This window comes from Chrysemys picta, chromosome 9, assembly GCF_011386835.1.
Source record: "Chrysemys picta bellii isolate R12L10 chromosome 9, ASM1138683v2, whole genome shotgun sequence".
Classification (NCBI taxonomy): domain Eukaryota; kingdom Metazoa; phylum Chordata; order Testudines; family Emydidae; genus Chrysemys; species Chrysemys picta.
The window spans coordinates 21,019,906-21,047,903 of record NC_088799.1 but is presented as its reverse complement, the minus strand read 5'-3'; the positions used below and the strand labels follow the sequence as shown (position 1 = coordinate 21,047,903).

The 27,998-nt window shown below is 39.3% G+C and overlaps 1 protein-coding gene across 1 annotated transcript; it reads left to right on the top strand.

Moving 5' to 3' along the window:
- The first annotated feature begins 51 nt into the window (after window positions 1–51).
- Window positions 52–27,977, top strand: OTOL1 (otolin 1). Its single transcript, XM_065557438.1, has 9 exons — window positions 52–137; window positions 2,047–2,667; window positions 4,777–5,657; window positions 16,086–16,098; window positions 17,110–17,223; window positions 20,312–20,683; window positions 23,128–23,217; window positions 24,768–24,839; window positions 26,479–27,977. The coding sequence occupies exons 2-9, from the start codon at window positions 2,070–2,072 to the stop codon at window positions 27,375–27,377; spliced, it is 3,039 nt and encodes a 1,012-aa protein (XP_065413510.1). The 5' UTR covers window positions 52–137; window positions 2,047–2,069; the 3' UTR covers window positions 27,378–27,977.
- The last annotated feature ends 21 nt before the right edge of the window (window positions 27,978–27,998 follow it).

Genomic DNA, 27,998 nt, shown 5'->3' with positions numbered 1-27,998 from the left:
TGTGTGTGTGTCTTTAATTATTGTACTGTATACATGGTCTTTGTTCTTCGTTTTGGTATTTAAGTCTGTTAATTCAGTTCGGGTTTTCAGTTTTGTGGATGCTGAAAAAGCCTATATATCTGCAGAATTTCTTTCAGGTAAGAAGCTTGCAATGAATTTGATAGTGTATCTTTACCCACTTTTTCTACAATTCAATATGTTATGCGATCTGTATTTTCTCTTCATCCATGTGAAGAGCTCCCATTAATATCAATGGGGGGAAACTATGTGTGCACAAGGAAAGGACTCATCCTGCTCTGTCTTAATCCTCTTAGCTGCAGTGGGAATTTTCACTGCATATGGACTGATTAGTGCATATGCCTTATATTTAAAAGTCTTTAATCAAAGCCATAAGCGCTAGAAATACAATGTTTGAATGTGTGAGCTTAGATGCTGCGGAGGTTGCTGACATTCACCCAGGAGAACTTCTCCCTCTTCAGGGGCAAGTGGATTTTTCAAGCCTTGGGATTGTTAACCCCTGAGGGTGTGTCTGGGCTAGGCCGAAAGGGTTTTTTTAAAAACATGTTAGAAAACATGTTTAACACCATAGTGTAGGCAGTGCAACTGCTACGGTTCATCTCTGCCAACTAACACATGTTAAAATACAACTTGTCCCGTGTCTACACCAGGGTTTTAAAATGTACTAGCATGTTTGTTTTAGATATAACCTAAGTGCTGTTTTGTCTTTTTGTTGTATGTGTACAAGACTCACTCCTCATCATTGCTGCAAGTCAAAAAAACACTTTGGTACCATAATATTTATCCTGATAATAACAAAATAGTAGTCTGAGCCCTCCTTTCTGGAAGAATGTACTTATTGATATACATAATAATACCTACAGGCTCATTTGAGAGTGCTGTTAAATGCTTAACTAAAATTTCCTTTGCTCTTGTACTGCTGGTTAAACCAAAACCTTAATCTCATAGTTTCTTCAGTGTGTTCAATTTAAATCCTTAATTTTGTTTTCTGATTCCAGATAAATATACTGTAGAAAGATACAGTACTTTGAAGTTCATTAAGTCTGTGTTTTTGCAAGTTTAAAACCTCTCTGGTGAAATCTGCCAGATAGTTTTCTCTTGCATTTAGCACTGGGAAGAGAAGAAGATAGAAATTTGGGGAGGCAAATTGGATTAATTGTAGGAGGCAGCCAGGTCTAGCAGTTAGAGCATGGGACTGAATCTCCAGAGACCTGGGTTCTAATCATGGTTCTGACAATGGCTTGCTGTGTGACCTGGGACATGTTGCTTTGCCTCTCTGTGCTTTACTTGTCTTAGTTTCCCCATCTGTAAAATGGGACTAATAGAAGTTGCCACACCAACCTCACAGGAGGGGTTGTGAAGCTTAATTTGTTAATGTCTGTGAAGTACTTTGAGATCTTTGAGTGGAAATGCTTTATAAACGCTAAGTATTTTTATTTTGAGACTTGGTTACCTGTTGCGGTCTATGGGCCCCATTCCGAATCTACCCACAAAGGCTCCCAGGAAGCTGAAGAGATTCTAACTTCCAAATTGGAAAGAAGCTCCAAGACACTTTATGTTACCTGGATACATTCACTGCTTCTGGATTGGGGGGAGCAGTGGTCTCAAGCCACTCTTTCCTTCCTTTGTGGGTATTAGCCATGTAGATCAGTGCTGTGTGAAGACCACCACATATAGCATTACACAACACTGTCACTTTCCCTCCCCTCTCCCTCTCTGAGCTGTCCCCTTCACATTTCATGTGTGTGTGTGTGTGTGTGCATGTGTGAAAGAGAAGTCCCCCCCTCTTTTTGTCTTCTTGTAATACATAAGAAAAGTGTAAATTTTGGCCTTTATGCCCCTAAATGAAGTCCTACATAACTGGGCCCTATGGCAGGACTCAGGAGTGCAAGTTACTTCACAGAAATACACTCAGTCTGTCATTTTAATTACTTTATGTTTCTATTAATGTGAGTGTTCATGATTATCTATTCAGACCTCTGTCTTTCATAAGAGCATGGCTATAGTTTGGTCACTTTTATTTTACAGTGTGCTTTCTGACTATTGCCGGAATGATTTCTACACTCCTGACACAGGCTCTGCTGTGCAGTGTCTGGTGTCCTGTAGCATCTACAACTATCTTCAGTCTAGCTCCCAACCAGTTATTCACAATGGATGCCCTCAATGGTGCTGCTGAAACTGAAGATCCTAAACAAGCATCTACTGTTCCCCCTGTTCCAGACCTGGGGACAAATGAAACTGATCCAGTCGCAGATGTTGGAACTCACGTAAGTTCCCAGCATGCTGTAACACCCCCAGCAACCTCTCTCTTTAACAATGAGGCAGGTGGAGTGGAAAATAACATTAACCTTCAAGAGCTGAAGCCCACTTCTACTGGCCCTAAACAACCAGTCAGTTCAGAAGTATTTACCAACACAAAAACTGAGAACACTTTTTCAGTAACAATTGATCTTAGAGGAGAGGAGGAAAACAATACCATCTTAATCCCATTACTTGGTGCTAATGAAAGCATTGTATTTGATGATCACTTTGCTTCTTTCTCCATTAATACATCAAAGGAAAACAGTAGTGCAGCAGGAAATCAGTGCTTCTGTGACAGTCCTGCGCCTGAAGGGCAAAAGGGAGAACGGGGTGAAAAAGGGGATCCAGGTAATTTTATCACTTAATGCCTTTGGTCAGCTACATTTTTCAAATGAGCTCAATTATTTCCTAGGTAAAAGCAGATGTATCAGTATCATGCTCAGCAACTACAAATCTGGATTCTGTGCTTGCTTATGCACTGACTGTGCATGAAACTACAGAATGTAAACAAAACAAAACCTGCCTTGTCCTATTGTGCTTAGCCACTGTATCACATGTCACACACAGTGTTGTGTGCTAATTTGCTATTCTTGCTGTACCTGCAATAGACACCTTTGGACAAGCTGAGGACCATCCTGATTGCACTGGCTTTTTTGTGTCAAAACTCATGGTGTCACTGATCACATGTATGTGCGCATGTGTTAGTTTATAGCCCATCTAGCATTGTTAATGGTAGCTAAGAAAAGTGCAAACCTTTCTAGAAGTATATGAGATTCAGCATGATGAGTCATAATGGTTCATTTGGAATCATTGCTATCTGGTATATAAATAAACACAATTTACTGATACTTTAAATATGTATTTAGGGATTCTTCAAGACTAGAGCTATTGATTCAATAGACCGAAATGGCTATCATGAAGCGTTTATAGTCTTTCATGTAAACAAGCATTTAGGGAGTTAGTAAATTGTAGCTTTTGGACCTTTCTAGCTATTACTCTTTAACACGTGTAATAAATCTACATTTAGGAGCAACTAAGGTACCATTAAGCAAATTTAGAAAATTTTTGGCATAATACAGGATAAGATCTGGGCATATTCTTTTGTATCAGTGCAGTTTTTGTACTGGTTCTATTCTCCCCTTGATAAACAAATTACGATAGCATAAAAAATTAGAGGATTTATCCTTATTGCAGCCAACAAGAAACCCTTTGGAATTGTTTTTAAAGATTACTCCACATGAACAGTAATTTCTTTTCTGAATAAAAAATGTTTCTAAAAAAACTTGTTTAATGTAACTTTTTTGTCACCACAATATACCAAATTTTTCGAATGTTGTATTAAAAAGAAAAATCAAGGATGAGCCTATGTTTGCAAGTCCAGGCTCTAAAAATTTATGAACATTTACTCATATGTGTCATCCCATGAGTAGGTAATGTTTAAAGCTACTAAAGTGTGTAAGCCTCTAGAGCAGGGGTAGGCAATCTATGGCATGCAGGCGAAAGGTGGCACATGAGCTGATTTTCAGTGGCACTCACACTGCCCGGGTCCTGGCCACCGGTCCGGGGGGCTCTGCATTTTCATTTAATTTTAAATGAAGCTTCTTAAACATTTTAAAAACCTTATTTACTTTATATACAACAATAGTTTAGTTACATATTATAGACTTATAGAAAGAGACCTTCTAAAAACATTAAAATGTATTACTGGCAAGTGAAACCTTAAATTAGAGTGAATAAATGAAGACTCGGCACACCACTTCTGAAAGGTTTCTGACCCCAACTTTAGAGGATCAGGCCCCTTAGCGTTGATTGAAATCCTATATAGGTCATTAAAGCCTGCAAATGATTTCAGAATGGAGCGGCTGACCATCTTTAATTGTGTAGCTCTTCAAGTAGCACCACTACTATGTGTTCTTTTGAGATGGCATGATGACCACTCCTAAACGCTATAGTTTACTATATAGCATGAAACCTTAACATCAGACTAGAGATGGCTCCAAGCTACACCTCTGGATCCAGCGCACTTAAATTTTGGAGAAGTTTAGATCCAGATTTGAACTTTGACCCATCTCTAAATTACGTAATTTAAATTTCATCTTCAGAATCTTTAAAAACATAAACACACATATTTTTAAAATTATGTCCTTAATCTAACAAAATGTGTTTTTTTTTTTTTAAAGGTGGGGTAATGTACAAATGACAAATAACATGAGGTGATAAGACTTTTCATTCTTTTAAATATTTGTCTATTGTAAAATATATCAAATGGGTAATTTTTCACATAGGAAATTTACAGCTTAGCTTTCTGTAACCACACAGTATAGAATGACCATTATAAAATGTAAATGTCAAGTGAACATTCTGATATGGAATTTTATGTTTGTTTGGGACATTTCACACTTGACAAAGAGCATATATAGTATGGTAATATCTGAAATACAACTGTTTTCTTTGTAGGTAACCCAGGGAAAAAAGGAGTACAAGGGCCCTTGGGAGAAACTGGACAACAAGGACTAAAGGGAGAAAAGGGTAATCAAGGATCCAAAGGTGATCTAGGTAAACCAGGGCCTCCTGGTCAGAAAGGAGAACAAGGTCGGTCTTCTTCCTGTCCAAACAGCAATAAAGGTGATGCTGGAAGCACTGGTTCTAGAGGTCCTCAAGGACCTAAGGGAGACAAAGGGGAGTATGGAAAATCGGGTCCAAAAGGTGATATTGGACCGAGTGGGAGTCCTGGAGAAAAGGGGCATGGAGGAGAAAGAGGGCAAACAGGTAAGAGGGGGCCAAAGGGATATACAGGGCCACCAGGAGTCCGGGGGGCTCCAGGTCTTAAAGGAGATTCTGGGGTTTATGGAAAAATGGGTCATCCTGGAAAACATGGGCCATCTGGACTTCCAGGACGAAAAGGAGAAAAAGGACAGAAGGGAGATTGCAAAGAAAGTGACATCACAGCTTTCTCCGTTGGTCTTCAAAAAAGAAACAGCTTCCCACCACCAGGGTCTCCAGTGAGATTTGATAAAATTTTCCTTAATGAAAATGAAGCATATAATGTGGAGTCAGGTGTGTTTGTAGCCAGCACTGGAGGCATCTACTCTTTCAGTTACCATGTGAGTGTTTCCAGCAAATCACTGAGGGGTGCACTTTTCCACAATGGTAAAAGAATTCTACAAATGTCCAGTGTAAGACCTGTCAAACAAGCTGCATATAATGTGTGTCAGGTTTCTGGATCTATATTTATTCATCTTAATGAAGATGATAAAGTTTGGCTCCAGATTTTGAACGCATCTCAAAATGGCCTGATAGCTGATGAAACCACTGATTCTGTATTTTCAGGTTTTCTGGTATTCCCTGACTAGAAAATTTCAAAATCATATAAAATACTGTAGATGTGGTTCCTGCAGTACTTAAACATCGGATCAGGGGAAATCCAGCACTCTGCAGGATAAGGCACATATGCTGTAATTATAAATTGTCAATTATTGACAGTGTCAACTTAGATCACAAAGACAAATTGCTCTTGTTTGTAATATGTTACATATTTGTACATTTCACTCTATTTCATTTAACTTCAAATTCTGTTTATGGAATCTATGAATGGGTGTAATTCCTTTTTCTTCTACCTCAGCAAGGGCATTATTATCACTATTGTGAATTCTTTATGTAGCACCAAAATGTGTCCTATGCATTTTGCAGAAATTTAAAAGCACTGGTCCCTGCCCCAAGACGTTTATAATCACAGAATATAGGATCAGATTCTTAAAAGATACTATACTATACTATAATATAGACATAGTGGGAGAAAGGGTGCACTGAGAACTGGTCTAAATGAGTAGTTTTTCTAATCAAACATTTTAGCAGAAAATTTTAATTTCCGTCAAATGTTTTAGTTTTTTAATGTAAAAGCGAAAACATTTTTGTGACATTGCCTCTGGAAAAGGGTGTGTAAAAGGAAAAAAGGTGTGTGTGTGTGGGGGGGGGGGTGAAGGCAGAAAAAATTAACCATCCAGCTCTACCTTCAACATCTTTTTTTGTTTTGTTTTCTTTGTTATTTCATCTCATTGCCTATTTTCCTTTGAATTTTTTATCTTGCTGGATTTACTTGTTTCTTGATGTTTGTCCATTTAGCATCCTTGTTGTTTAATTTGTTTTAACAAAAATCCTGGCCTATTTTCTATCATGTTCAGTTATTCACCTTTTGTCTATTTTTTGTGCTATTTTTTTTGTTTCTTTGTGCCTGTAAATGCAATTTTCCAATTTAATTTTTTACATTTAGGGAACAAGTAGAAGTGAAACCACTTCTAGAGGAACCTTCTGTGTCTCCTTTATTGATCTGGCTGCTGGCATTAATACCAAATATATTCAAACTGTTCTAATCTGTTTAAAAAATGCCATCCATAAGCCTGATCTTGCAAACAGCTCCTCCTCGGCATAGTGGTTAGTACTGTGAAAAACCCCAATAGTTATGTTCCCTGCCTCAGGTAGCAACATACATCCTGCCCTTTCCTCTCAGCCCTAAAGGCATCAGTTACCCCCATGAGTCTCCTAACAGGAGTTAGGTGTGAAGTTGTAGTGGAAGAAAGAGCATCCAGAAAACCTTGTTCAAGTTCACCATCCCCAAACACCCCTGAAAAAAAACTACCCATGGAGGGAGAGGGAGAATTGGGAATTGCTAGGGGTGTCCCTCTTTTTATCTTCCTGTCTGAAAGTCAAGGGGGGTGGACAGCTTGCGTATTAGGGGTTGCAAAGAGCTGATTTTGCCTTTAGGTTTGTGTTTCCTTGCTTTTATTGGTCTGCCACAATCTTTTAACCTGATCCTGATTTCCTGATGCACCAAAAACTCTTAGGGGCTGGAAGTAATGCAGAGTGGCCCTTAATGTTACTTAGGCATAACCTTGTGTACATTATTTGATCTTTATTTAGCTGTGCAAATAAACAATAGTTTGAATTATTTTGTTCTGCCTTGGATTCTTACTGAGACACACAACTAGCTAAAAAAAGAAACATTTATTTTTATGCTAGATAAAATAAAAAGTTATTTGTTTCTTGTTTTGCGGTAGCCTTAGTTTCCTTCACAAAGCACTCTTTATTGGGATATTTGTGATTAAACAGATGCATAGGTTGAGATTTTTCAAAGATGAATAGGTGATTAGCACAAAACTACTACTATTTAAATAGGAATTGTGTACCTAAATCTCCTAGTCAGCATTACAAATCTCAGCTTATCCCTGTGGAAATGCATGATGCTAGCAATGTCTGTGGGTATATACTTTAAGGCATTTCATGGCCTGCATGCATCATTTATATCAGTTAAATGTGAATTCTAAATTATATTAATAAAGAAAGTGATGTAAGTGAAGGTAAACGTTAATTTACATGCTCAGCCTCTGGGCTCTCCAAATTGTGCCTAAAATTCAATAATTACCACTTAGCATGAAAACAAAGACACATTCTGAGTTTTGCATCGTATCAGTTGCAGTTGGTAATGTGCAGTCGACTTACTGAGAAAATCTCCCATTCACCGACGCACCTGAAATTGTCACAGAACCAAGTAATAGTCTTTCAGCTCCCACACAGACAGCATTCAAGTCATTTAAGCAAATACCAACAAGAGATTGAAGCTGTCTTTGTAGCAAAGATAATACTCTAACCTTCACATGCATAAATATGGCATTAGACTGGAAGCCAGGAAAGAGTAGCTTTGGTGAATACACAGGTAGCATTGTAAGTGGCAATAATCTTGATTTAAAAAGTTGCACTGTTGAATAAGTTATTTTCCTTCTGAAGGGCTCTGATTTGAAACCAACATAAGGATTTTATTACAACCAATTTGATAGCCGTTTCCTGATGTGTAGCTCCTGACTGAACAGATGTGACAAGTTCTCCAGGGTAGGCCTGATGCTGCTATCTTCTACTGATATAAGCAGTCCCATTGACCCACATCCACAAAGGAATTTAGGTGCCTAAACCCTGGATTTAGGCACTGCTGAGATCTTCAAAACGCATGCTCATCTGCCACATAATCCGGTAGGTGCCTGAACTCACTTGGTGCCTACGTTTTTGTGGTAAAAGTTCCCTAAGCACCTATGTTTCTGTCTCCGGGAATGCACACAATGCCTCACTCTAAGCATCTGGATGCCTATCTGCCTAAGCCCCAGCATGATCATCAAACCAGGGGAAGATATCTTGCCTTTTGCGTCTGATCTGGTAGGGCATGCTCTGACCAGGATCAGGGCCCATCCAAAATCCAGGTGTTGGTGGTTGATCTGAGCCATTGATATTAGTGGGACTACTTGCAAGAATAAGGATTGAAAGATCTGGTCCATGATAATTCACAGAATATAGATTAACTGGTGCAGCTCAGGCTGCAATAGACAAAGCAACCTCTTATGACCATTGTACTGTGCAGCCCCTTCATAATAATACATAAAAGGCTCTGAAAGGGCTGTCACACTATTATACATGTGATGTTATAATGCTGAGTTGTTAAACAATGGAAACAATTATAACTCCTGCCTTCCTTTAGACACTGACACCGTAAGGTTATTTGAACTAAGTAGGTTTTTTGTTTGTTTGTTTTTTTAAAGAAAGCAGAAAGAAATGAGTCATCAGCTGAACCTAGCCTTTTCCAAGACATTTAAAACACATGAGTAACTTTGGTAGCATTCAAGAAACAATTAAATGTTTTGACCCAAATACTCATTGTAATTGTAATGCAGTTGATTAAACTAATGCACACAATTTCATTTCAAATTACAAGTGCAAATTACCGTTTTTGTACCAACACTGTATTTTTTTTGTATTTGTTATCATATTTTATTTGGCTTCCAGTTGTAGAATGGGACTCTATTAACACAAGTAATTTTCTTCCTTAATCCAGGAAATTTATCATTGTGGTTAATGAGAAATACTTGGCAAAACAGTCTAATTTTGTTGGTTTCCCTGTTATTTTTGGTGATTCCATACAGAAGAATACAATAGAGTGCAATTAAAAAATGTTAAAATGTACAAGTTAAAAAGAAATTACAAACTTTCCAGGTGCCATTGTATCTCACTCTGTCAGGGGCTGAGGTCTTCCTGCCTGTTGGCTTCCATGAAAGTTGGGAGTGCTCAGCAACTCTCAGGAGGCGTGTGGGAGTTGGCAGGATCGGGCCCATAGTATGTTGTCAATCCTCTTCCTGTTCTCTGCTGTCCGTAACCAGAGCAAGAGTCTAAAAACTTAATAGCAAAAAAAGTAGAATGTAAAGATCGCAAAATGTTGCAGATTCTGGGCCAAATTTTGCTCTATTATACCGGTGTAAATCAGTTACCTTCAACAGCACTTAAGCAGAGTCATTCTGGATTTATAACAGTGTCACTGAGAACAGAATATATCCCTTTATGAAGGCCTAATCCCCTGTGAAACGATGCAGCTTGTCTGCAGTTCACATACACCCTTCCTTTGTCTCGTCAGGTTTTAAATATTTTGAATTTCAATTTAAAATATGCAGAATTGGAACTGATTAATGGATACACAAACCAATATTATTAAAAATGAACTGACCTTGTTGGGTTGAGGATCTTAGTCCTATTTTCAGCTTAGTAAGCATTAACTTTTAGGGTCGCTCCTAGTGGTTATTCTGTGATATTGTCAGGATGTGTGGGCTAAGAGTGGGGTATAGTGGATTTTACAGCAAAACTCCTCTTTGACATCAAAGATTTTCAGACATCATCTGAAAAACTGATGAATCAATATGGCCTGGTATGTTTAATAACGTGCTGAGCTTTTTTTATTGCTAAAAGTCATAGAGTGTTAGTGTTGGGGAGAGAAAAGGTAATGTTTAAATTACAAATAGATAGAGGAAGATTACAGCTCCAGCAGCTTTTATCAAAGGAGAATTGATTGTTAACTTTAAGAAGGTCTGAAACAAACTCATTCTTTCTTGTCCAATGGCCAAACTGAATTTTGAATGTACTTTAACACAGTAAATGCTGAATCATTACATGAAATTAATTTCTGGTTTTATTTTCACCAGGATGAGGACCTCAGCAGGGTCCTAGAGCCTGGGAGCCCAAGCCCGGAAGTCTACACAGCAATGAAACACCCCAGTAGCCTGAGGCCTGTGAGCTTGAGTCGGCTGGCATGGGCCAGCTGCGGGATTTCTTTGCTGTGTAGACATACCCTCTGTTAACCTGCTATGCTCTCTGGACAAAATTCCAAAGAGCTATTGCTATAGATAAGAATTTAGACACAGTATCCCACCACCCATACTGATATTGAGCAGTTCTTTATTTCAGGGCTGTACCAGTGGGCCAGATGGCAGATCACCTCATTCCACACTGTTGTGGATCTCAGCCACTTTTTTGGCACCATACCATCTAGACCTCCTGGAGACCTATCCATGTGGACTGGGGAAAGGAGGGTGCAGGCTGTTAACATAAACTACACTTTTTGGAAGGTTGCAATATAACACTCATTTATTTCTTAGAATCCAGAACCCTAACACACAAGAAAAAAACACCATCACCATCAACACATTGAGACAAAACAGGCTGCTCCCTAACTCAGCTTCCATAATAAAACTGCACACTTCCCTACCGAGCTCCCTAGCCTGCAAGCAGGACCAGGAAACCTCTTCTAAATGTAAAGTGATAGCTTATAATTTTAACACAATTTTTAATACACCACACAGGCTTGGAGGGTAGGCAGAACATCCTCATGCCATCCCTGCCAGTACTGCAGATCTTACCTGATTATGGTAATACATTTCAAGGCTATGGCCCCACTGAGGATCCCCAGGACCTACTATGCCCTGGTGTAGAGTGTCTCCAATAGAACCATGCAGCCAGAAAGTTTATGAAATGGACAGCTGGTGCAGAAACAGGGGATGAGGGCTTCTGTATGGATCCCATGGGATCGGTATGATGGGACAATGTGGAGTAATCTTCACTTGGGAATTCACATGAGAATTTACTTGTAAAAAATATTCTCCCACAATTTTTAATGTAGGAAGGGTCAATTTGCCCCAGTGATTGGTAATGCTTGGAGTGAATAAGCATAACAGAATTAGACCCATGGTTTGCACAATAATTGTGAAACAGTGTGTTGCTCTGGCTGCTTAATTTCCTTTGCTAGAAGCAATGATGAAAGGCATCAGCTGCTGCAAAGGGTAAAAAGAGCATAAGAATGCTATACTGGTCAGATCAATGGTCCATCTAGCCCACTATCCTGTCTTCTGAGTGTGGCCAGTACCAGATGCATAGGAGGGACTGAATAGAACAGGGCAATTATTCAGTGTTTCATGCCCTGTATTTGTTGTATGCTGGTGAGGTTTTCTTCACTGCCACCATTTTATTTTCAGAACAGGTGCTTGATCAGTAGCTGACTTTTTGGCTTTGGCAATGAGGGTAAGTAAGAACATTCAAATAAAATACGAAAATTAGCATGTAAAATTATATGAACTTTAGTTGTGTATTTATGAAAGACAGTGAATCACATGCAATCTAAACATCATGAGACAACCAATAACCTTTGGGATCCTGGCTGTTAATTACATCTCTTATCAGTCTGACTTTTTCAGTTGAAAAGCATTGCTGAGAAACTAAAAATTCTTGCTGTCAGAGTTTGTTTCCAACATCAAGTCTTCTGGCCTAGTCACATTGAACCCTCCATTGCTCTAAGTCTGTCCTGTCTTTACTTAAAGGCACAATGCTGTATAATATCACTGAGACACCACCTTTAGCTTCCCTTTTAAAATGAACAAACATGATTGGTGAACTATGCAGTTTCCAAAATTTAAAACAATGAGAGCACCAAAATGGACCTTGTGTTAAGGGAAAGGGAAACCACTCTTTATAAAGGCAGTTTTGGGTTTGGAGAAGGAAAAACAAAAAGGAATTAAACATCTTTAAACCAATTCAAAACTAATTTTCTCTGCAAATATTGATGGCCCAAACCTATTCCAGGTGAATGCCAAAATGTTCAGCTAATACAATGGGAGCAGGATCGAGCCCTGGAAGTTGATGATAAAGGAGAAATGTGAGTTCTGACATGACCAAAAATACATGTTTTTACAATCAATTGACTTGACATTCAATCCCGTTCCTATTGCAATAGAGAAATTGGGTCCTAAATCAATAAAATATATTGCTATTGTAATTGGTATTCTTATTTGTCAGCTTGCCAAGTGTTATTGGAGAAAATCAGGAAAGAGTCTTAAGCAGGAAAATGATTATATTAGAATCGTGGACTTTGCTAAAAATAGATGAAAATTAGTTATAGAGAGAAAGTGGAAATATATGTGAATATAAGAACTGAGGAAACTAAGGAGGGTACAAGAAGGAATCCAAAGTGAATATATTGTATATTACATTTTCCATACATAGTTAGACCAAAAGTATCTAATAATTTATCCCAATACAAAAACACAAGTTAAATTTTTCCAAACTGCTCCAAAGTAAAATGATTCTGATGGAACATAACATATCCCAAGAAACACATGAAATTTCTTCTATCAGAATGAAAGTCAGAAGGCTCAGGGGATTAAAGGCAAAAAGCAAACCAAACCAAAAGAAACAAAACCAACTCACAACTCCCCATCTAAAAAACCCCTCTGAGGATAGTACTGTATGAGAAATCCAAGCTAATTCCACTAAAACAAATAGTTTCAGGAATTGGAATCTATCCAAAATCAAACATAAAAGTATTCAAGTGAATGCATTTATAGTAGTTGCCGTTTGCTAATGGGAGTATACAGTGGTAGCTGAGATACACCATTTCTCTATATACGTAACAATATATTTGCAGTTGCTACATGATGACAATTGGCAAATATTAATATTTAAGTGGCTTCTGCTGTAAATGACACTTTCCAAATATTACAATAGAGTGAGAGGCCCTGTTTATGACAGTTATCTATGGATCTTCTAAACAATTTGGATGTTGGAAATATATTTCTGGCTTGTATATGTACAGGAAAGAGACAAGGTGTGAAAACTATACTACCATTCCATCTCTAGAGGTGATCCTTCTTGCTAAGGGCAAAAGCACGTAACTTGGTTAGCATTTATAGAGCACTTCTCCTCTCTAGATCTCAGAGCACTTTACAAAGTAGGGTAAGTATAATGACTGTCTATGGACACTGAGGCACAAAGAGGTGAAGTGACATGCTCAAGGTCATACAACCAGTCTGTGGGAATGTCAGGAATAGAATCCAGGTTTCGTGATTTCAATAGCCCCCTGGGTTAGCCACTGGACACTAGAAAAGAGACCTGCCTGGGCTGCACTTGTTTTGTGGTGCGTACTTCATACTCTAGAGCTGTCAATCTGACACACTTCACCAGCCCAGACTTGCCAACACATTAGGAAATGTGAGATTTTTGCCTTATTCTCACTGGCTTTCTTACACCCACGCACACTCTACAGTTTATTTCTTCACCTTTCCTGTAGACACTGAAAGCTAGTGGGGTTAAGATAAACAAGACCATTCCCTCACTTTGCAAAACCCTACATATACCTAACTAGAAAATCTCAGGGACTGTTAAAACCTGGGGGTGAAATCCTGGTCTCACTGAAGTGAATGATAAAATTCACATTGACTTCAATGCAGCCAGGTTTTCACCTGGGACTTGAGTGAGGAGTGGCGTTGCATCTGTCACACTGCTCATCATGAACAATCTCAAAATGTTTCTTTCCTTCTGCTCTTCTCATCTGACCCTGGGGTGTAGTGAATAGCATGCCATAAATTCCTATCTGTCTGGTGTAGCATAAAGGATTGTGCAAGCATCTTCTGAAATCACCGAAAAGCATTGCTGGGCAGGGAGAATCCTTTATGCTCGGCAGGCTAGTAGTAGGGGCCTGGAGAGCAGCCAGAAAAGGGCCAGGTGAAGAGCAGTGTCCCAGCCTGCGGGCAAGATTTGCATTTCCTCAAATTTCAGTGTCATTCTAGTTACTTTGAGGAGAATTCACCAATCCCACTTTCTCTCTGTCAGAGTAGTCCATCTTATTGGTTACAATAAAAGTAATTAAAGAAATAAAACAGATTACTGCCTGATTGAGAATAAGATTGGTTTTTCCAATGTGCCATCCTGGGCGGGTATTCCTGATAAAGGAAACATTCATAAGGTAGGAGATAACAAACATTGCTTCACTTTATCTTCAGTATGGCTTTTGCAATGAAATTGTGGAGTTTAAAAGGTACTGTCAGTATAATTTACCTCAAAAAATCCTAGTGTATTTAATGAATGTGTAATTGTGAGAAGACTGTTCTATTCCCCAACCCCCAGAATAAAAGCGCAAAATGTTATTCAAGCAACAAAGAAACACAGCCATCTGCCCATTATTTAAAGTCTTTTGGTTGTGGATAAACTTCTGTTGTGAACTAGAATATCTGAATTCAGTTATTCAGGGACAAAAACAATAGCACAGTTGCATTACGAGTGTACAGCTGTGAGACGTATGCTAACATTTCATGGCCATTTAGACCCAATAAAGGATAGATGTGCTAAACTCAACATCATTTCAGTGAAGAATAATTGCTCTCAGTTTGGGTCTATTGTGAAATATAAACTTCAAGTGAGTATATTAGAGTGAATTATTTTAGAGCAATTGGAAAGAAATCTAATATAATGAAAAACGAATAATTTCACATTTATTAAAATGTATTTACATATATTAAAGTCTTTATTTTAGTGACACCTTTGCCCACTATAACACAGGGTTCAGCAGTCTAATTATCAGTCCTATTTTCAAGGGTGGAAAACTCGGACTTTAAAATTCACCACTAGCTGAAACATATACAAGCTCAGAGCATCTAGGCAATTTATTTTATTTGTATTCATTTTATTATGTTATACTATCATGTAAACCCATTCATTTGAATTTGGCCACTTAAATGTACAGTAGCTCTGTTTTTAGAAATAGTCACAGACGCTCTTTGTGCATGTCAAACTCTCAAATGAATTTGATTTGAAAAATTAAATTTTTTTCCTAAAGATAATTAGGCTACAATTTGGCAACTTGGCATAATGAAGCTATTTTGGCAATGAATTAAATATATTTCATGCCATTCAGATTTTTAAATAAGAAATAGAAATAAAACACAACTACTTCTGACATTTTATAGGAAAGCAGAAATTGCCATAGTGGATCAGCCCCGTGGTCCAGCTAGCCCCGTATCCTGTCTCCGACAGTGGACAGAACCAGCTGCTTCAGAGGAAGGTGCAGGAAATTCTGCTTTAGGCAATTATGGAAAAAAACCCATCTAAGTTAAAGTTTCTTCCTAATGTCCAATATTTAGAAGTTGGCTTTGCCCTGAAGCATGAAGGTTTATATACCTTCCGACAATCTATGGGGTGAAAACCTGCCCCATTGAAATCAATGGGAGTTTTGCCATTGGTTTCAGGGGGCCAGGATTTCATGCTAGGTGTTTTTAATCTTTATTATAATAGCTCTTGCTCTTTGTGTTATAATAACTACATTAAAAGTAGTCCAATGTCTAACTTGAAAAAAGTCATGGAATTAAAAATTAAAATAAATGCTTTATGCACATTGTAGCCTTTGTGTTCCCAAACTCATGCCTAAGAGACAGACTGTCAGCAAATGACGTGGTATTTCTTCACTTTTGTGGGATGAAGCTAGACCCTACAGATATTATTTTGCATGTTTTATTTATGATCCTATAATGTGCACAGAAATGAACTGACAATTCAGATACTACTGTACTGTTCTGCTTGCTAGCTCCTAGGAGTAACCTGACAGTGTAAATGCTATTGTTTTGCTGTTCTGGTTGCAGGTTTGTAGCATTTGTAAGTTATGGGTTTTCCAAAGCATCCTGCCAGGTGTTTAAATTGACGTTCTGCTCTAATGAACCACACAAGCCATTACTTTGCTAATTGCCTAAGTTACAGTGCTCTGTACAAAGCCATGGATTGTTCTGAGTCATTCGGAGTATAAAGTAGCAAAGATATCCTGAAAAGGAAGTGGCTGATGACCTTTCACATCTTGCATTAATCTGTTCCTAACATCTTAGAAACAGTCGCCCTCTGTTCTGTTCTTGGCTGGTGTTGAACCTGCTGCTTTGAGGTAAATGTATTATTATCAGCCTCTTGGCTCAAAAGCCACTCACCGCATTGTGACTAGATGGGCACTAAGAGGTACTTATGCTCTGCAGTTCTAGGTTATTTCCCCTGGGATGATCAGAGCAAGTTTTGAAACAGTAACTGTGTGGGCCGGGAGCTGCAGAGTGCCTTCTGTAAGGCGAAGAGTGGCCCCAAGTTGTGCTGAAGTTATGTGAGTTTTAGGGTACCTTGTCAGATCAGGTCATACTCACACGTTAGGCAGTGACTGCCCCTTGAGGTATGCACGCTAGCCATGGCTGCATGATCAGACACTATGAATTTTACTCACTGCACCAAATAAACATTCTGAGCATTTCCTTATCTAGTCAGTTTTCTCTTTTTAGACAACACTCAAGTAAGTAAGGGTGGAGTAAGAACCCTTCCCTACTAAACCTCTGAGGGTGACACACAGGGTACTGTGTCTATTAATCCTTCACCAGATCAGGTGAGCAGGCAGAGTGGGGCATGGGTGGAGCTTTGGCTCTGACGTCCACCTGCCCACACGCCAGCCAGCACACCTAAATCAGCAACAGATTACTGCCCTTCTGGAGCAAATGGGAACCAAGGAAGGAACAGAGTCTGATTCACAATTCCTTCCTTGGCTGCTCCTGGGGCAGTACAGCTACACACTAGTCCTTAGAGCGAGACCCAAAGTCTCTTTCTTGTCCTTAATATAATATTAAAATGTAATTGGTTTAGGCCAGAAGCTCCTAAACTGTTGTTGGCAGATGCCTCGTGGTCTGGGAGGCGCTAACTACGTACATGATGCTGGCTCTTCTGGTTTGCAGCTAGAGAAACAGAACAAGTGGAAGGGTGAGACAGCCTGTCAACCTAGACAGTCAGGCTGGTTGAAAATGTTCTGTCTAAACTATTTTTTGATTAAACTATTTTTTGATGGAAAATTTGATGGAATTTTTTCATGAAAAGTGTCTGCTTTCTGCGGATTTTTTTTGTAAAAAACCAAACACCTACAAATGGAAAGAGTCTATCTGAAAACCAAAATTTAGAGATGCTGCTGTTATGCTTTATGGCAATTGTAGTTCAGTTGCTACATGTCTCCATTGTTCTGTATGGGCCAGATTCTCAGTTGAACTACAGGTCCTATGATGCCCTGTGGACAGGTACTCCCATGATGCAGTACATCCACTCCCCAGAGGGGCACATCGGGGTGAATCATGGGCCTTGTAGTCTGCCCAGGGAATCCAGCCTATAGAAGAGAATGGGAGCATGAGGCACCTGAACTACAATTCCCATAAAGTACCATACAGCATGCTTATATTGAAATATTTTGGTTTTCAGCTGAAGTATTCAGTTTTCAAATATTTGCTGAAAATTATAATTTTCCATGGAAAATGTAGACGAAAATTAATTTTGTTTTTGTTTTCATCAGAATTTTCTGTAGACAGAACTCCTTAATATACTGAGGACAGCAAAAAATATGTAAACGCTTTCCTAGTGTTAGCTTTCAGTGTAAGGAACTGCTGTAGTTGCCACTGCAATGTTATACAATTAGTTAGCAAGAGGGGAGATAGACTTCATATTAACCAATTGGATGTGAGGTAGTCAACACAATTGTTGAAAGGAAGGAAAACGGGAGTCCACAAGACCATCCATCTTTTGAAATGTGGTCCACACTCTGAAAATGTTTGCAACCCTGCTATTTAGACTCCCCTTCTTTGCTTAAGCAATTAGCCGTATGAAAGATAAGGAAACCAAGATGAAAATGTAGACTAAGATAGAGTATGTAATTGGAAAACCTTACCTTCTTTGAAATATTTTCTTCAGACCGCTTGGAATACTTAGGGTGTAATTTTGTTTCCACTTATTCCTTTAAAGCAAAGCCTTTCAAAGCGGGTAATTGTGCTTGACTCTGAAGTCATTACTGAATTCTCTCTAATCATTTCAGTACGTCACACACTTCAGAATCTGGCTTTTCTGTATTCTTGGAGCCACCCTGCATGGTCTTGATCATCCATCCCTTGCACCACATGTTTCTCAAGCTTTTGAAAGACATATTGTGGTGTTATTAGATCCAGGAAAAGCTGCAGAGAGAATTGGGGCTCCAGCTCATTGTTTCTCTCCACTGGGGAAGGGGTTTATGGGTTAGATCTTGAAAACCCCCATTGACAAGCATAGTCCCATTGGAATCCCAGGGAATTCCACTGGAACAGTCCCAACTGAAATCAGAGGGACTATTCAAATGATTGTGTTTTGCAGAATCAGACTTGATGTTTGGAGGAAGGGAGTACCGATGAGTCCTTTACAAATATGTGGATTTATCTTCTACAGACAAAAAGCCAAGGGGCAATTTCTGCTCTCGTGTATACTCGTATAACCAACATTGAAGTCACTGGGACACTAGTATAATTGAGAAGAGAATTGGTCCCAAGTGCTCAGATAACACAAAAGCAGAGTTCTTGGGTGTCTGCTTCCTTCTCCATGTGCCTTTCCCATTTTGGTTATCTGAAGGAGGCTGTTTTATCCAGCAACCTGCAGAGATACAGAAGCCCCCATGAATGCAATGGCTCTAGTGGCAAACTCATTCAAACCAAAAACCGTTTGCAATTGAAGTTAAAAGAGTAAAATGTATTTATTCATCTAGGAGAGTCAGAATTTCAGGGGTAAGTCACAATTTCAGATCCACCTGAGCTTTTGCATATACTGCTACTGCTTGCCAGCATCTCTCTCTTTCCTTTACAGGGAGCTGGGGCCCAGCTACCTCCAGCTGTGATGAAATATATGCCAGGCTTCAGCTTCTTGCCCTGAAACCACTACTACCAACTCCTTCTTGCCTCCAGGCTTTTCTCCACAACAAGGGCTAGAAAACCTACTTAAAAAGCCAAAATTCTCATGCCATCTCTTGATACCAGGAACTGGGATTCTATGACAGGTGCCAAATGTTGGCAGAGTTGGCAACACTGGTAGCCATGGTCACACTTAGAGGACCTGGTTCTGTACTGCATCATGCCAGCTTTATGCCACTTGACATCTGTGTGTGTGTGTGTGTGGGGGGAAACGTGCTAGCCACGGACATTACTTCTCATTTTAAATATAGAATATCTCATTCTGGTCGAATCTTTTGAAACAACATTAGCTTTGTTAGTGTGACCACTCTAGATTTCAAGCAGAAAGGACTGGTTTTGCTAGTTTCAAATTACTGATATTTCACTGTGTTCTAATTGCTTCAGTTAGGTTGCTAAGCAGAAAAATAATGAGATGTAAAAACCTTCAATAAACTTTCTTTTCAAATTAGAGATGGCATAGAAAGTGTCTAACAGGATTCCCCTCTCTAACTTCATGGCATTTATGCTTTCTTCATGTGTTACAAAGATAATTCTTGCATTAGGACAAAGCCTACCTACTCCCAGTGTGTCCCACTTGAAACCTCTGAGATTTCTGGAACTATTGCCAAGAGCTGGGTATCTAGCAGTACTGTCTTTTTGTGTCTCTTTACAACAGGAACATATCTACTCATTATAAAATGCAGGGTTGCACAGCAGGAACTCTTAACTTCTTTTACTTTCCACATGTCACTCAATGCCAATCTGAGAAGTTGGCCTAGGTAGAGGGCCCCTGTAGCTGCATAGGGCCCCCACTGAAATCAATGGGGCTCTGTACAGATACCAGGGCCTCTCCTCGTAGAGCAACTGACAAGATGAGGGCTGTGATCTGTTTTTAATTAAGAAGAAACCTGCTTAACTGATAAAAATTTTACTTTTGCTCTTTTACTCTTTGCTGTTTATATGTCAAGCTCCTTCTCTTGGATTTAAAAAGAAAAGGCTAACAGTGAGAAGTGCAGGCAAAGCAATAACGAATGCAAAACAAGTGAACCTTACAGGGAAATTGCTAATACCAGAAACCTGCTGCAATGCTTTATAATTGCATTAATCTTTTCTTACAGCTACAAAAATGTGGCATTTACCTTGGCACAGAGCCACCTTCATTATACTTATTGCTGCTGCTGTACGCACAGAGGCGAAAGCTACCCTGGCTGAAAAGTTTACTAAGATAAAGTCTCCAGAGATGGAGGTCACTGATGGCTTTGACACATCCATTGTGCCACCCACTGAAGAAAGTCCATTCACAGAACTATCGGAAACAAGCGAAATGCCGGTGGAGTTATCCTCGCTGAACCCGGCCTTCAGAACGGCCACCACGCTGTTTCCTTTTGAAAATTTTACTCTTGACACAGCTGATTTCTTTTTTAATTGCTGTGATTGCTGTACCCCTGTGTCAGGTCAGAAAGGGGAACCAGGAGAGCATGGACTGCCAGGTAGGGGAAAGCAATTATTATCATTATTAATTTCTCAAGAGGCAGTGTCAGCTGTAGCATATGAACTAAGAAGAAAGTGGCAATGATTCTCCAGTTTTATTAATTCTTGAATAAATTCTCTTGCAGGCCGGAACATCATGCTATGGTGATTTACACCAGCTGAGGATTGGCCATAATGGATTCGTATTACATATAATATCAGATAAATATCTAATTATTCTTAAATGCTACATTAAAACAATGCTAACTTAGGGCCCAAATCTGTAAGTCCCTCACATGTGGAACTCCAATTAAAATCAGTGTTCTGCATATAGAGGACTTACAAGGTCTCAGGTTTACACTCAAAACTAAGTAGAATCAGAGTTACTGTTGCACACACACTCCTGGACAAGACTCCATCTTCCTCTACCTCTCTCTCCCTTTGTATTTTAGAAATCCCAGAAAACTGTGCAATATTACATTTCATATATGGTGTTGTTACAGAGAGAAGGCTATGATTATTATGTTCCATTATGTTTTTTAACTGAGTGTTAATAGAGCAGCTGGCACCAGGCAACCCACAGAAGAAAACAATGTCCTTGCATTGAGGGTAGCCTACAATCGATACCAGACAGACTATACAAAAAGTGCACTAAGGACTGTTGTACTTACATCATCTTTATTGCTTTATAATGGAGTTATACCTGGGATTGAAAAGAGAAAGAGTGGCCATTCGGAGAAGGACAGATCACCCCCAAAAGCTTTAACCTTTCCCCCAATTTTAATTTTCCTTATTTCCCTGGTTTGCCAGACTCTGAGAACATAGAGTTAAAAAGAGATAAAACCTGATAGTCTACCCAATCCCTCCACCAGCCAATGCAATATTTTCTTCCATGGTGTCTGCAGTCTGATTTTACATCTGCCAAGCAGTGAGACTTTTACTACCTCTCTTAGGAGACTACTCTACAGGAAAATATGATTTAGTAGCTAGGAAAATGTTCCTAATATTCAGTCTGAATTTTCCTTTGCTCACGTTGATCCATTTAGTCCTTGTCATATCCTCATGGAACCCCACAGACATTTCCTCTCCCTGCACTTTTGTGTTTACAGTCTTCTAATAGTTGCAGATTGTTTTACATATTCCCTTTAGCATGGTTTTGTGACCCTTCATGATACCTGAAAGTAGTTTTGTGTTTTTCTACAGGGTTATATAATTAATAATAAAATCCCTGACCCTTTATTGGAAACAGGGAAGTTAAATGCAAAAGACAACAAAGGCTCCACATTTTAAATATGATTAATTTGCTCAACAGAGTCTCTATAAATACCCTATAAATACTTTATAAGAGCTATATATTTTGTAACCTAATATATTGTATGTTATGTAACCTTACTTTTTATTATTAAAATACACACCCAGATAGGGCCTGATTCTGACACCTTTACTTTGAGCAGGACCTTAATCTGCAAGTATTCACGTTCATTTTAATGGCACTACTTTTGGAGAGAGATACTTTTCATCTGAGTAAGGGTGGTAGAATCAAGCCTAGAGCTTTTTAAATATACTATATTCAAGGGACTCTAGTCTCCTATTGTTAATAAGGGAAAACATTGTATTAGCTATAGAGGGAGTTCTATGTATATATCTCCTGAGGACTGACGGAAGAAGAGCTCATGTCAAGTTGTTTGTATTGTGATAATGAACAGGGCCAGATGTGCATGAGCTAGCCCAAGTTTTTAAAGCTTATTGTAAAATTAAACCACTGAGTATCTTGCTTGCTTGTCTTTCTGATGTTTCTCACAATGTGTGGATCTGATCTGCCTGATTACCACACTTGAATTTGCAGAGTAAAAAAAAAAAGAAAGGGTGGAGTTAATTAGATATAGGATGTCTTCAGGTGCATTTAAATACTGGACATACAAATTCGGATGTAACTTACGCGTTTGGGCTTCTATAGCTGTATAGCAGTTGAAAGCTATTTTTCAACTTTTTCAAGCGAAGAGACCTCCAAACTCAAAAATCAAGGTCTTAAAAATGGCATGGGGATTTATGCACTAGGTGAAAGACAAAGGTCCATGAACCAGTCAATAGATATAGCATGAAATATAAATGGGGATTTTTATAGCAGACGAGAGCATTTAGCCACACAGTTCCCATTAATTTCAGCTGTATAGCTAAACCCCCTAATTGGCTTTGAACAATTACAGTGTTTTTCATCTGTGAAGGAAATATGACTCAGTCCTGAGCCCTGCTCTGCTTCTTTTGTATCACTCCCATGACGCAAAGGAAAATACTCAGTTCTTCTCTGTTTCCACAAAGCTCCCATCAGTATGTGGCATCCCCCATCATTTGTGGCTTATTACCTAACTAACATTCATAGGTCACTTTATAAAGTTCATCCTTTTCAGTCACTATGAAGATAGAGTTCCATTGACTAATGAATTTTCAAATGCTCATTTTCCAGGTCCTAAAGGAGAGCTAGGAGATGCTGGCCCTCAGGGTCTACCAGGAATTCCTGGACTTCAAGGTCCAAAGGGCTTCAAAGGAGACAAGGGTGAGGAAAAGTAGCTGCTCATTTCAAAAGCACATGTGATTTTTTTTTGCTCATATGTTTTTCAGTCCAATAAAGCAAAATTGTAGGCGAAATTATTTTCTAAAGCAATTGAAATGTCTTGGTACAAACTGATACCTTGTAATTCCCATGGTCTGTAATACCGTAAACCAATAGCTTATAACAGCACAAAATGAAAATGGATATTCACAAAAGCCTGATCCAAAGCTCATTGAAGTTCTACCTCAGTGGGCTTTGAATCAGGCCCATGTGGTAGTAAAGATCTTCATGAAAGCAACAGGTAGGCACAGAAGCAGCTTTTAAAAGCTAAATCTCTCAGACCAAATTGACTGCACCCAGCAAGAGAGTAGAATTTAATTCATTAGCTGTAACTGCATGCAAAGACTCCCATTCACTTTAATATTCTTTGGACCAGGCCCTCAGTGGTCACTCTACTATCATGTATCACTCTAAGTGTGGCCTAGAAGTTTCTTGCTCATGGAGAAAACATTTTAAAAAAAATGTTTAAAAAGTTGGTCCACTAAACTAACTGTTATTTAGAGTGATGCTTCTCTGTTTGCACCTGTGTGATTTTCAGTATCCCTAAACACTTAGCACCTACACTTGAATAATCACTTGTCCCAGGGATGGTTGCTGTAGATGAAACAAACTTAGAGAGTTGTGTGCAATACAAAAGTGAGAAAAAAGTCAAGCATGGTCCCATTTGAAATATTTGCAATAATCATAGGTACCCAGTCAGGTTGTGCATCCTCTTCTAAGCCATCCTCTGATCAAGAGGTGGTCTGTGTGGTTATTGGTTCTATTAATCATTTGCCCTGGAAACCTGTGTTCAAATCTCAAGTGAAAATGAGTTTGATGGTCATCGCAGAGTTCTCACTTTACATGTCACTAAACTACCACACACTGGACACAATTCAGCTCAATTGTCTGTTTCTGTCCAAAGGGTTTAGTGTACTAGAATAGTGCATGAGGACTGAATTGTATTGGCAGAGCTATAAGTGGTTGCTTGCACAGCATTTGCATGCATCATACTTTGCTAAAGCCAATAAGTACTGAATACACTTGAACATTTTTTCAGGAAAAAAAATGACATCAGAGTGTGATTCAACTGATGTCCACTGCTATGATGTCCTCTCTTGCCTAATGGTTTCTAGGGCTGTCAAACTAAAATGATAACACTGAGTCTAGTGGCTATCAGCTTCTCTATCAGGCCATTAAGTGACAGTAAATGTCCTCCCTATCCAACATTACTGATTGTATACGGTTACTTATTTCTTAGGCATTAAGATGAACCAGATAACTATGGAAGTACAACACGATGGGTAGTTTGATGGGTGCTGGTGTTTTGGAGTTTTCAGTTAAGGGGTCCCAAAGAACCTTCTTAGGACTGTCATTTTTTAAGTTCATTTTTACTACAGGAGAGAGAGTGACACACACACGCACACACAAATGGTGTAAGCCCCATGCTGCATAAAGAATGTTTTGCTACAAATAATATACATAGCAGCATATTAATGGTAACAATGTCTTAGGAGATAAAGGAGAACATGGTGACCAAGGAACAAATGGAATTCCAGGGTTTCCAGGTAAACCTGGAGAACAAGGTACGTAAGGCTACACCAGAGTACTCAAGAACATTGATCTATCTTCCTCTATAATCTGGTTTTCTAATATTTAATCTGTTTTTTCCCCAATCTGGACTTCACTACTTAGTTTTTATTCAGTCCACATTCAGGAAAAACTCACTACAGTCAGTGGGAGCTGTGCGTGAGTAAGAACTGAATGTGAACTTCAGTATTTAGATCACAGTCTACATACTGAATTATGTTGTTTATCTGCCTACCTTCCTGTCTACCTATAGTGCAGTTTCAATCATTTCATTTTGTTAAATGTGCAGATACTATAAACTTTAGCCTGTTCTAGTGGGGTGGGGGTGGGGGAAAGGGAGGGAGAGAGAGAGTGTGTGTGTGTGTGTGTGTGTGTGTGTGAGAGAGAGAGAGAGAGAGAGAGAGTATTCCTGTAGGGGAGTATGTTCCACCTGGAAAATGTATTGGAGATGGGATTTGTTGCAATCTGTTGCATTCTGAAGGCAAGAAAAGTTATTCTTCAGCGAAAAGTAACTTTATGAGCTGGAGATAAAATTCACACCTGTCAGTGATATTTTCAGCCATAGTGGGAAAAACCTCATCAGAGACAGATCAGATCCTCTGGTGCAGCCTAATGGCACAGAATGCACAGGGATATGTGTGCGAATGTGGTTTAAAACTGCTCTCTGCAGGCGTGTCATCCCTGGGCTCCATTAGAGGAGTCTGGGGGTGCAATCCAAGGATCAGCGTAGAGTAAAGTTGTCCTGACCACCTGCTTTCCTGAAGCCACAACCTTTTTTCTCTGCTGCACTGACAGCAGGAGAGTATGTGGTGTAGGAGTTGCTACACTGGCACTTTGCCACCAGAGGATGACCCTCACACTGGGGCAATCTTCCTTTGGTTAAGATGGCTTTAAGGCCACACCACACCAGCAGATAGATGGCACTGGAGAATCTTGCCCTGTATAGAATACAAGTATTTTATCAATTGCTTTTAATATGGTAGATTTAGTGTTTTCAATTGTATGTTGCCCCTCAACTTTATGCTAAATGCATTTAAAAAACTGACTTACTATTTCTGCCTTTTTTCTTCTTTGATTCCACTTTCTCTTTCTTTCCATATACCTTGGCACTGTTTTTAATGTCATCACTTCTCTCTTTTCCATCAAGCCAGCTTCCTCCCCACATACCCAGTGTTGCATTCTCTTTGGTCTTCTCCACGTTCCCAGCCTCTCTCTCTGTCCTCATCTTTTATTCCTATTCTCTCTTGTTTTCTAATCTCCTTCCCAAGCCTTCTTAGCTTCTTACTCCTCCTTCTTCCCTTTTCTAACCTCGCCTCTCAACATCTTCCTCCTCTTGCCTCAGTTCCACTTGTTCCCATCAAATCCACTCAGCCCACGATGACTCTCCTCCCCCAAATCCACTGCCCCCCTCACTCACCATACAAATTACTCTCTCCACTCACTCATCCCACTCCAGAGGAAAACAGAAAGAAAACATTGAGAATGGAACATACAGTCTTCTTTTTAGCCCCAAGCACCTGGCATTTACATCTGCTTCTGCTAGCCCCTACCTAGCACAGTGACCAGCCCAAGGCTAGTAGTGCTGCATAGTTTTTATTCTTTCTTGTGACTCTTTATTTCTATCTTTTTTTATAGGTGAAGCTGGAGTTAAAGGAGATAAAGGAAACTCTGGCCTTCCTGGAATGAAGGGACAGAAGGGAGTGAAGGGGGACACTTGTGAGAATGGGACCAAAGGAGAGAAGGGGGACAAGGGAGAGCTGGGCTTACAGGGGCTAGACGGGGAAAATGGAGATAAAGGGGAAAAGGGAGACCTGGGGGAAAAGGGGCATTGTGGGGAGCCAGGGGAGAGAGGAGAGAGGGGGGAAAAAGGGGAAGCTGGAATAAAAGGGGAAAAAGGCAGCAAAGGAGACACTGGAGTTGAGGGTATTCCTGGGATGAATGGACAACAGGGAGAAAAGGGTGAGCCAGGCAATAAAGGTGAAAAAGGGGACTTGGGACCAGCTGGTGTGATGGGACCTCTTGGGCCAAAGGGAAATCCTGGTAGTAAAGGGGCACGAGGAGCTAGTGGAAAGAAAGGCTCCAGAGGTATCAAAGGTTCCAAGGGTGATAACTCAAAAGTCCGAAGATCAGCTTTCAGTGCCGGCTTGTCAAAGTCTTTCCCTCCACCAAATATCCCTATTAAATTTGACAAGATTTTGTACAATGACCAGGAAGATTATAATCCTTCTACAGGCAAGTTCAATTGCAGCATTCCTGGAGCGTATGTCTTTGCTTATCACATGACGATCAGAGGGCGACCTGCTCGAATCAGCATTGTGGCACAAAACAAGAAGATAGTCAAAACCCGTGAAACACTTTATGGTCAAGAGATAGACCAGGCGTCTTTCCTGATCATTTTGAAATTAAATGCAGGGGATCAGGTTTGGTTGGAGGTGGGACGGGATTGGAATGGGATCTATGTCAGTGCTGAAGATGACAGCATATTTACAGGGTTTCTTTTGTATCCAGATGATATTTTTGAGACCCTAGCATAAGTATATGACGATAAACACACTACTAAGAAACGAAACATTTATTTCACTCTGATTGTCAGTAGGGGGTGGAGAGAGAAGGGTGAAGGAGAAAGAAAGTGTCACTTTAGTGAAATAGATGTCATAATCTTTCTATACAAATACTTATATTTGTAATAAACTGATTAATTTTAACTAAAGAGCCCCAAAAGATGCAACCACCCTCTATGATGATGCCTAATTTTCATGATCATATAAAGAAATATTACACAAATGCATTCAGGAAGATATAGATCCCAAAGAGATTTTATTTACACTTTAGACCCAGGCTAGATCATCAAATCATTAAAATTACACAGAGAAAGTCAATATATTAGTTTAATTCAGATAAGGCCAAATCTTGCAGTAATTGCAAGTCAAAATGTCCATGAGAGTCAGTATTTAATTAGTTGGAGTTTCAAATTTTAGCTAAGGATTGTAGGATTTGACTCAGAGATTAATCAGATACAATTGCAAGTAGTAGGTTTCTTCAAATCATGTTCATAGATTTAAAAATGTTTGCTGTCAAACCAGTATTATGTGTTACTTTATACATGGTAATGCATGGAATAAAAGGTTGACTTAGAGATTGTATTATAATCACTC